The sequence below is a fragment of the Physeter macrocephalus genome, chromosome 8, assembly GCF_002837175.3.
Source record: "Physeter macrocephalus isolate SW-GA chromosome 8, ASM283717v5, whole genome shotgun sequence".
NCBI classification, from domain to species: Eukaryota; Metazoa; Chordata; class Mammalia; order Artiodactyla; family Physeteridae; genus Physeter; species Physeter macrocephalus.
Window position 1 is genome coordinate 112805379 of NC_041221.1, and position 10818 is coordinate 112816196.

Consider the following 10818-nt stretch of genomic DNA (forward strand, 5'->3'; position numbering starts at 1 on the left):
AGATTCTGATAGGGATTGCATTGAATCTGTAAGTCAATTTGGGGAGTACTGCCATCTCACAAATATTAAGTCTTCATATTCATGAACACAAAACATTCGTTTAGGTAGGTTTTCTTTAATTTCTCTCAATGATGTTTCTGAGTTTTCGAAACATATGTTTCAAAAACTTAAATGTGTTGCACTTCTTTTGCTAAATTCATTCCTATGTATTTTATTCTTCATTATACTATGGAATATTAAATTTTTTTAATTGAAGTACAGTTGATTTACAGTATTGTGTTAGTTTAGATGTACAGCAAAATGACTCTTACATTTTTTTCAAATTCTTTTCAATTATAGGTTATTACAAGATATTGAATATAGTTCCCTGTGCTATACAGTAAATCTCTGTTGTTTATCTATTTTATATATAGTGGTATGTATCTATCAATTCCATACTCCTAATTTATCCCTGCTCCCCCTCTTTCCCCTTTGGTAACCATATTTTTTTTTGTTTTTGTTTTTTCTGTAAGTCTGCTTCTGTCTTGTAAAAATTCATCTGTATTATTTTTTAGATTCCGCATATAAGTGATATCATATACTATTTGTCTTTCTCTGTCTGACTTACTTCATTCAGTGTGATAATCTCTAGGTCCATCTGTGTTGCTGCAAATGGCAATATTTCATTCTTTTTTATTGCTGAGTAATACTCCAAAATGGCATTATTTTCTTAATTTCATTTTTGAATGGTCTGTTACTACTGTATAGAAGTACAACTGATTTTTGTACATTGCTCTTGTTTCCTGCAAGTTCCTGCAAACAGCTGAACTTGTTTATTAACTCTAATAGTTTTTTTGGAGGATTAGTTAGGATTTTTTATATACAAGATCATGTCATCTGCAAATAAGGATAGTTTTATTTCTTCTTTTCCAATCTGAATGCTTTTTGTTTTTCTTGCCTAGTTGCCTGGCTAGAATCTCCAGTGAATAAAGTGGTGAGAGTGGATATTCTTGTCTTATTCCTGATCTTATGGGGAAGTCTTCAATCTTTCGTCATTAAGTATTATGTTAGAGGTTGGTGTTTCATAGATGCCTTTGTCAGGCAGAGGAGTTTCCTTCTATTGCTAACTTGTCAAATATTTTTATCATGAAAGAGTGCTGGAGTTTTTCAGTTGCTGTTTCTGCATCTATTGAGATGATCATATGGTTTTTGCCCTTTATTCTATTAATATGTTCTATTACGTTGATTGATTTTCAAATGCCTGGAATAAATCCCAACTAATCATGGTGTAAAATCCTCCCTTAAGTTGTTAGGTTTGGCTTGATAGTGTTTTGTTGAGAATCTTTGCATTTGTATGCATAAGAGATACTGATCTGCTATTTTCTTTCTTGTGATGTCTAATTTTGGTATCAAGGTAACAATGGCCTTATAGAATGAGTTGAGAAGTGTTCCCTTCTCTATTTTATGAAATTTGTTATGAACAAAAAAATACCCTGACATTTATATTTACCTCTACATTTGTCTTTATTGTTATAGATTATAAATATATTATATTTATATATACCTTTATTATAATAATATATTATCTTATATTATCATACATTACCTTTATTATTATATACCTTTACGTTATATTGACTTTTATATTTACCTCTATATTTACCTTTACCAGTACTCTTTATTGATATTATTCTTCATTTGGATTTGAATTATTACCTAGTATCTTTTTACTTTTGCTCAAAGGACTTGCTTTAGTATTCCTTGTAGGGCAGATATGCTGGCAATGAATCCTCTCAGTTTTTTAAAATCTGGGATTGTCTAAATCTCTCCATTTTTTTCACTAAAGATTTTTACATTTTACTTGAGAAATATGTGTAGAGAATACAATTTTTAAAAATTTGTTCATTAGTTTATAAGTATAATCTTGATCATATGTGGAAATTATGTTTAGCTGAGGAAAATATGCTCCAATTCTGAGAAGTACTATACAGTTGACCCTTGAACAATACAGATTTGAAGCAGGTGCACTTATACACAGATTTTTTCCAATAAATATACTGGAAAAAATTTTGGAGATTTGTGACAATTTGAAAAAAGACAAATCACACAGCCTAGAAATATCAAAAAAATTAAGAAAAAGTTAGATATGTCATGAATGCATGAAATATATGTAGATACTAGTCTATCCTTACATAGGCATAAGGTGAGTGACAGTCATATAAAATTAATAATGCATTAGTTTTCTTACTGTTTTATAACTTTGTTTTCAAAGAATTACATTACCAGGCTTCCCTGGTGGTACAGTGGTTGAGAGTCCACCTGCTGATGCAGGGGACACGGGTTCATGCCCCGGTCCGGGAAGATGCCACATGCCGCAGAGCAGCTAGGCCCGTGAGCCATGGCCGCTGAGCCTGCACGTCCGGAGCCTGTGAGAGGCCCGTGTACCGCAAAAAAAAAAAAAAAAAAGAATTACATTACCGTACAGCATGCTTTTCTCTCTCTTAATTGGAGAAAGTGCCTAGCAGCCTATCATCACAGGAAAGTGGTTTTTGAAAAAAATGGAACAATGTTCCCAGTGTTACATTATGAATATGATGATAATATTGTATGCCATAAAAATTTTATAATGATTCATTCATTGGTGTATAGGCTAGGCTATTGTGAAGCAAACGTATCAACTATATTAGGCTACCATAAACCAATCATATTGCTGCTTCTTCATTATCAGTGCATGGACCATTATATTTGTAAATAAACACGAATTTCTTCTTCACATTATGTTTTCATTTTTGATGTCTAGTGTTAGTGATATGTACAACATCTACAGTGTTTTGTATAAGACAATACTGATGTAGATACTGACTGGCACTTCATCTTATAAACAAATCACGTAAACTTACAGTATCGATAAGTACAGTACAGTACTTTTAATGTATTTTTGCCTCCTTATGATTTTCTTAGTAACATTTTACTTTCTCTAGCCTATTTAATTGTAACAATACAGTATAATGACTTACAAAATATGTGTTAATTGACCAAAAGATCAATAGTAGGCTATTAGTAGTTAGGTTTTTGAGATTTCTGATTTCTGACTATGTCGGGGTTGGTGCCTCTAACCCTCGTGTTGTTTAAGGGTCAAGTGCACTTACTTGTTCTAGTTATGTGAATTCCAGGGATGTGGACTTCTAGGAGAATTTACATGGGAGCCAATAGAGGACCTGTGCATATGTTTTCAATTTTCCATAGTCTACCATTATCCATTATATTTTACTGCCATTATATTTTGGGGACAATAGAGTGAAGATGTCCTTATAATTAGTGGCAGCAAATTCTGTAACCTAGGTTTCCACTTTATATGTTTTTTATGAAAAATAACTTGGCAAACAATAAAGTCTTTGGGTTTTACTAGGCTGTAAGGGATAAAACTATCTATATGTTTAACAAATCAACTCACTTAGAGCTTGAGTTAGCATATTTCATTGGCAGAAACACTATGCTGGAAACAGAGCCTCTATTGAGATGTATATCTAATAACAGAAATCGAGGCAAATTATTTAATATCTTTAAGTCTCAACTTTATTTTTAAAGTTATTTTTATGAAAATATTTTATTAGATAAACTCCAAGCTCCCTTTGACTTCCAATCTCCTTTGTATTTAAATTGAGATATAATTGACATATAACATTATATTCGTTTCAGATGTACAATATGATTCAATATTTGTATATATTGCAAAATGCTCACCAGAAGTCTAGTTAGCATCCATTACCAGAGTTACAAATTGTTTTACTTGTGATGAGAACTTTTTAGATCTACTCTCTTAGCAACTGCTGTTAACTAGTCACCATGCTGTACATTACATCCCCAGGACTTATTTATTTTATAACTAAGTTTGTACCTTTTGACTACCTTTATCCATTTTGCCCAGCCCCTATCCCCTACCTCTGACAACCACCAACCTGTTCTTTGTACCTATGAGTTTAATTTATTTTTGTAGATTCCACATTTAAGTGAGATCATATGGTATTTGTCTTTCTCTGTCTGACTTATTTCACTTGACATAATGTCGTCAAGGTCCATCCAAGTTTTTGTAAATGGCAAGATTTCCTTCTTTTTACGGCTGAATAGTATACCAGTGGTGTATGTGTGTATCATATTTTCTTTATCCATTCATCATTAGTGGTCATAGGTTGCTTCCATTTCTTGGCTATTGTAAATAATGCTACAGTGAACACTGGGGTGCATGTATCTTTTCAAGTTAGTGTTTTCATTTCCTTCAGATAAATACCCAGAATCGGAATTCCTGGATCATATCGTAGTTCTAGTTTTAATTTTTTGAGGAACCCCCATACTGTTTTCCAGAGAGGCTAAACCAATTTATATCCCTACCACCAGTGCACAAGGGTTCACTTTTCTCCACATCCTCACCAACACTTGTTATTTCTTGTCCCTTTGATAACAGCTATTCTAAAAAGTGCAGTTTTGATTTGCATTTCCCTGATGATTAATGATGCTGAGCATCTTTTCATGTACCTGTTGGTCATCTGTATGTCTTCTTGAGGAAAATGCCTATTCAGTTCCTTTGTCCATTTTCCAATCTGATTTCTTTTTTTGCTATTGAGTTGTACAAGTATATACTTTGGATATTAACTCCTTATATGACTTGCAAATGTTTTCTCTCATTCAGTAGGTTGTCTTTTCATTTTGTTGATGTTCCCTCTGCTGTGCAGAAACTTTTTAGTTCGATGTAGTCTCCTTCATTTTTAGACAATTATTTTTCTGGACACAGAATTCTTGGTTGAGAGTCCTTTTCTTTCAGCATTTTGACTATGTCTATCATTCCATGCCTTCGGAGTCCAAGGTTTCTGTTGAGAAACCAGTTTTTACTGAGGATCCCTTGTATGTGTTGAGTAGCTTCTCTGTTGGTGCTTTCAAGATTTTCTTTTTGTCTTTGTCTTTTCTACAGCTTGATTATGACATGTCTAGGTATGGATCTCTTTGAGTTTATTCTACTTGGAGTTCACTGAGTTCCAACAATGTGTAGACTCATATTTCACCCATCATTTCTTGAAATATTCTTTTCCCCCCTTTTCTCTTTCCTCTCCTTCTGGGACTCTCATTAGCTGTGACACTTGACGGTATCTCACAGGTCTCTAAGGCTCTGTTCATTTTTCTTCATTCTTTTTTTCTTTCTGTTCCTCAGTCTGGATAATCTGAATTGACCTATCTTCTGCCAGCTCAAATCTAGTGTTGAGTCCCTCTAGTGAAATGAGTTCTTGTATCTTTTAACTCCAAAATTTCTATTTGATTCTTTTATTATAATTTTTCTCTTTATAGATATTTTCTATTTGGTGAGACACAATTCTCATAGTTTGTTTTATTTCTTTAGAAATGGTTTCCTTTAGATTTTTGAACATATTTAAAGTAGATGATCTAAAGTCTTTGTCTATTATGTCCAACATTTGGTCATCTTATGGGATAGTTTCTTTTTACTGTTCTTTTTTTTTTTAATTCTTCTGTGTGTGGACCATACTTTCTTGTTTCTTTGCACATCTCATAATTTGTCAAATACTCAACACTTTAAATAATATAATGTGGCAACTCTGAAAATGAGATTCCTTCCCCTCTCCAAGGTTTGTTGTTGTCACTGTTTGTTTAGTCATTTTTCTGAACCAATTCGGTAAAGTCTGTATTCTTTGTTTGTGTGGCACTGAAATCCATGTTTTGTTAGCTTAGTTGTCAGTGAACAATTGGTTGGTCAAAGATTTTCTTAGATGTCTTAAACCAATTAAGTCCCCAGTCTTTGCTAAGGTGGTCTAAGTACATGCTGGAGCATGCCATCAGTACTTGGGCAAGCAGTTTAAAACTCTACTTTAACCTTCACTTCCTGTTGCACAGAGTTTCAAGACCAGCCAAAGGTGAGAACTCAGGCCTTCTTAGGCCTTCTCTGGTTGCATTCATTTCCTATCACTACTATAACAAACTTACCAAAGATTAGTTTACCACAAACTTAGAGGCTTAAACACCACAAATTTATTCTCTTACATTCTGGAGGTCAAGTCTAAAATTAAAGTGTTGGCAGGATTGTGTTCTTTCTGGAGATTCAGAGGAGAATCTATTACTTCCTTACCTTTTTTTCAGCTTTTAGAGGCCACCTTCATTCCTTGGCTCATGGCCCCTTCCTCACATAACTTCACCCTCTTGCTTCCACTGTTACCTCTCCTACTGGTTCTGATCCTCCTGCTTCCCTCTTACAAGGACCTTTGTGACTATATCGGCCCACCCAGATAAACTCCCCATCTCAAGATCCTCAATTTAATCATATCTGCAAAGTTCCTTTAATCATGTAAGGTCACATATTCACAGGTGCTGGGGATTAGGATGTGACTATCCTTGAGCGGGGAGGGGGATTCTGCACTCTACCACATACACACAGCCCTATTCATGTGTGGGATCTTCTAGAGGAAATCCATTCTGAGTAATCATTTAAAGTCAGAAAAGTAATGTGCTTATTACTGACGGACCATTCCAGGCAGCCAAATGCCATAAAATACAAGTCATCACAGGAAGGTCATTAGAAACAAAACAAACAGAAGACACAGCTCTATCTTGGTACAAAACCAGAACATACACTAGTGTGATACTGCTAGAGATACTTCAAAAAAGTTATAATTCAGCTGCTGAAAAGATCAAGAGGGAAAAGGCAGCTGAGAGGACAATCAAGAGATTCATAGTCTTTGGCGTTGAAAGGCAATGGCTGAGGAGAATTATGAACAAATAATATACAAGTATTAAAATGCACAGATAGGGTACATTATTTCTTTCCAAAATGAATGAGAAATTTATGGGATTCCACACTCTATGGAGGTTGTAAAATAAAACACAATATAAAATAGTTCTAAAACTTCAAAGATAATTATTCCAAAATAATTTAAGGAAACAGTTATGGACTGAATTATCACCCTTCAAATTCGCGGGCTGAGGCCCTAGATTTGGAGGAAGTAATTAAGGTTAAATGGGATCATAAGGATAGAGTCCTAATCCATTAGGACTGGTGTCCTTATAAAAAGAGGAAGAGACACCAGAAAACTCTCTCTCTCTGCATGTGCACATGTGAGGACACAGCAAGAAGGTGACTGTCTACAAGCCAGAAACTAACCCTAACAGCACCTTGATCTTGGACTTCCCAGCCTGCAAAATGGTAAAAAAGTAAACTTCTGTCATTTAAGCCATTCAGTCTGTGGTATTTTGTTATGGAAACCCTAGCAGGTTAATATAGGAACTTTAGATATTTTGGCGGACATCTCTAATATCATGAGTAAAATTATCTCTTCTCAGGAAAACATTAGTTGGTTTCACTGTTAAGAGTCAATAGGAATACTCATTCATGAAATCCTATGACAAATATCCAAGTTCAGTGCTAGGCTGTAGAATTTGAGCATATAGTGTGTATGTGTGTGTGTCTGTGTATGTGGTATGTTGGGGGGAATACACAGAGGGATAACACATAGTTAAACTCCTCAAAAAGCACAGTATGGTACAGTAGAGATTCTAATTGTTTTTTTTTTTTTAAACCCAAACACCCTTGAGAAATTCTACCTCACTACTGCTGTGACTGTCAACCATGAGGCTCTGCCTTCCCTAAACTGGTGAGAGGGTATAAAGCAGGGTGTCTCAACCTCAGCACTACTGATATTTTTGACCAGGTAATTTTTTGTTTTGGGGGAGCTGTCCTTTGGCCTGTACCCACTAGATGCTAGGAGCACACACAAACACCCCACAGTCCACCTGCAGCTGTGACAACCAAAACTGTCTCCAGACATTGCTGAATGTGAGAAACCAATGTCACAGTTTGAAACAGCTCCACAGGTGATTCTGATCCAACACCAAGGAAGGGAAACCTCTGAGAATCACTGTAGTTGGCAAGAGTGTGCATCAATAACAGTATTAGGCAACTTGTGAGAAATGCAAACCAGGAGGTTAAACATGGTTATAAGAATTTAGAAAACAAACCATTTTCAACTAAAGTAAGCCAGAAAGGTTTCATGGAGAGAAGCCACCAAGAGGACTAAAACACTAGGGCCATACATTTTAAAAAATATTTTTAAAGTATTTAAAATATATCTGAAAAAAATATATATCTATTATGTATTTTTCTGTATTTTATATTTTTTTCCTGACACATTTGGGCCAGAGTTAGAATAATAAAAAGACATACAGAGGATGTGTGAGAAAATTTGTCTGAGGTGGAATTTCTTGAATTTCTTGAAACAGGTAAAGACACTGTATTTCCTTAGAGGAAGAAAATGATAGAAGCTGTCCTCAGCTCATAACAGCCTTCTTTCAGGTTTGGACTAATCCACAAATATTTAATGAGCATCTACTATGTTCCTGGACTAAAGAGGCACAGCTTTTGGTGCTGGGAATACAATAGTGAATAAACTTCCAAAAGTTTCTTCCCGCATAGAGGGCAGGGTTTATGTTTCCAGGCAGCGTGGAGAAAAATTAAAAAGTAAGCATAAAATATGTAATATATTATATGGTAATAAGTGCTATGGAGAAAAACAAAACCAGAAAAGACAACAGGGTGTGCTGGGTAGGGGGATTCAGTAAGGGGAGGTCAAGGAAAGAATCACTGAGCTGATGGCGTTTGAACAAAGATATCTGAAGGCGGTGCTGGCTATGAGACCATGAGGAAAGAGTTTCCAAGCAAAGGGACTGCTTGGAAAAAAGCGCTGCAGCAGACTCAGAGCAGGGGACTGGGGATGAGGTGACAGGGGGGTGGTAGGGGCAGCTCAGAGGCCCTGTGGACCACGGTAAAAACGTTTGCTTTTACTCTGAGGGATTTGAGCAGACAAGTGTCATTACTGGACTCAATCACCTGACTGTTGAGAATACTTCAGGAAGGCAAGAGTGGAAGAACAGAAACCAACTAGGAAAGTATTTCTGCTGGGGGAGAAATGATGGTGTGGACCACCATGTGAGGTGGTGAGAGTGGGATTCTGGACTTATTCCAAAGGTAGAGCAGACAGGAACTGCCCATGCTCTGGGGTGTGGGCTGTGAGAGGAGAGGAGTCAAGATCTTTGACCTGAGCAGATGGATCCAACAATTCTCCTTGGGGGATCATCCTCTGGTCCTCACTGCAGAGAAACGGGTCCTGAGAAGATCTCTGGAAACACATCAGCCTCCGACCATCCCATGTTTGACTCCTCCTTGTGTTCCCAGCGCTGATACAATAATACAGCAGCCACCAGTCACTGGGCACCGAATCTCTCTCCAACCAAGCATTGTACCAGGGGCTTCCCAGACAATGTGCACGGCTCGGGAAGGTGCATATTATCAGTTCCAACGTTTAGAGAAGAAACTGAGTCACCGAGAGGTTAAATATGTTCCTATCACACGCTAGGAAGAGGCAGAACCAGCGTTTCCACCCAGATCTTCCTCCACTCCAAAACCACAAGAGAGGCGGCTCCGTAAAAGCAGTTAAACGCACAAGCGAACAAAGCGAAACGCTGGCGTGTGCCAGGCCCCGAGCAAAGGGAGGTTAACACCGCGCCTCCCGCCTCCCGGGGCCGCGCTACAGAGCACACCTGTTCAGCCTGGGGCCCCGTCCAGCCTCTGGCGCCTGCAGCCCCCCGGTCCACGTCTGCCTCCTCCATTTACCTGTTGCGGCACAGGCGTTGCTCCCACGCGGGTCCCGGTGGCCGCTCCCGCCCCCGCCACAGCCCCCGCTACAGCTGTGGCCGCCGCCGCCACCACGACCGTCGTCAGGGCGGCCATCTTTCCACGCCGAGCCTCTCGGTGCACTGCGGCCCCCCAGGCCTGGGGTGGAGGGGTTCGGGCGTGGGTAGATCCTGGCTCTGCCGGGGCGGCAGGGCTCCCCCGGGAGGGAGAACGCTGCCGAGATGTGGGGCGGGGCCGGAACGCAGGGCGGGGCGGGAGTGCAGGGCGGAGGTGGGCCGCGGTGCAAGGCGGGGCGGGGTCGGGATCAGGGCGGGGCCCGAGCGCCGGCCGGAGCGCGGGCCGGTGGCGGGCTGGGCTTCGCTGTGCTCTGCGGCGCGGTTGTATTACAGTGCACGTTATCTACTCTTTATTTGGCAAAAAATCTTTCTCCCCGGCCCCTGTCCCCTAACCACCAGGAAAATTCATTGTTTTTCACTGTCCTACTTAAATTTATTCGTGTTATATATAGATATATGATATACATAGATATCTATATATCCATAGAGAGATATACTTTACATAATAGAACTTCTTTCTAGGTTTCTACTAAGTTCTGGTGAAACTGAGTCTAAATGAAAAAACATTATTGATGAGCCTGAACAACAGACTATATTTCACATTTTCAAACAAAACAGAGCATGCCCTACACTATCAGATATCAGACGCAGGGATGTCACACTCCTAGGACTTGGCCACTGAGAAGAGAGACTCCAGAGATACAGTGTTGGGAAGATGGAGAAAAGCCAGAGATGACTCCTGCAGTCAAGTCATTGGCAACCAGTGGCAATTCAGCTGATTTGTGGAGGCATTGCGTTTTCCTCCTTTAAAGGAATGTATTCATCCATTCATCGATTCATTAATTCAATCAATATCCAGCTGCTACTATATGCCAGACCTTGAGAATTAACTGTTGAATTAGACACACACACCAAGTTCCTTCTCTCCAAACTTCTACCAGGGAATTCAAACAAACAAACAGGGTATTTATCGAGCACTTACTTCGTGCCAGCACTGTTCTAAACAATCTAGTGAAGTAGGTACTATTATCATTTTCATTTCATGGATAATGTTAAGTAACACAAGACCATATACAAGTAGGAACTGGGATACAAGCC

The 10818-nt window shown here is 38.4% G+C and overlaps 1 protein-coding gene across 1 annotated transcript in view; it reads right to left on the reverse strand.

Annotated features, from left to right (window-relative positions):
* The window catches only part of CCDC112 (coiled-coil domain containing 112), a 30626-nt gene extending 20694 nt beyond the window's left edge, over positions 1–9932 (reverse strand). The window contains exon 1 of the mRNA XM_007116253.4: positions 9644–9932. Within this exon, the coding sequence (XP_007116315.1) occupies positions 9644–9760 (117 nt within the window). The 5' untranslated portion in view covers positions 9761–9932. The remainder of the gene's footprint in view (positions 1–9643) is intronic.
* Between the last annotated feature and the right edge of the window lie 886 nt (positions 9933–10818).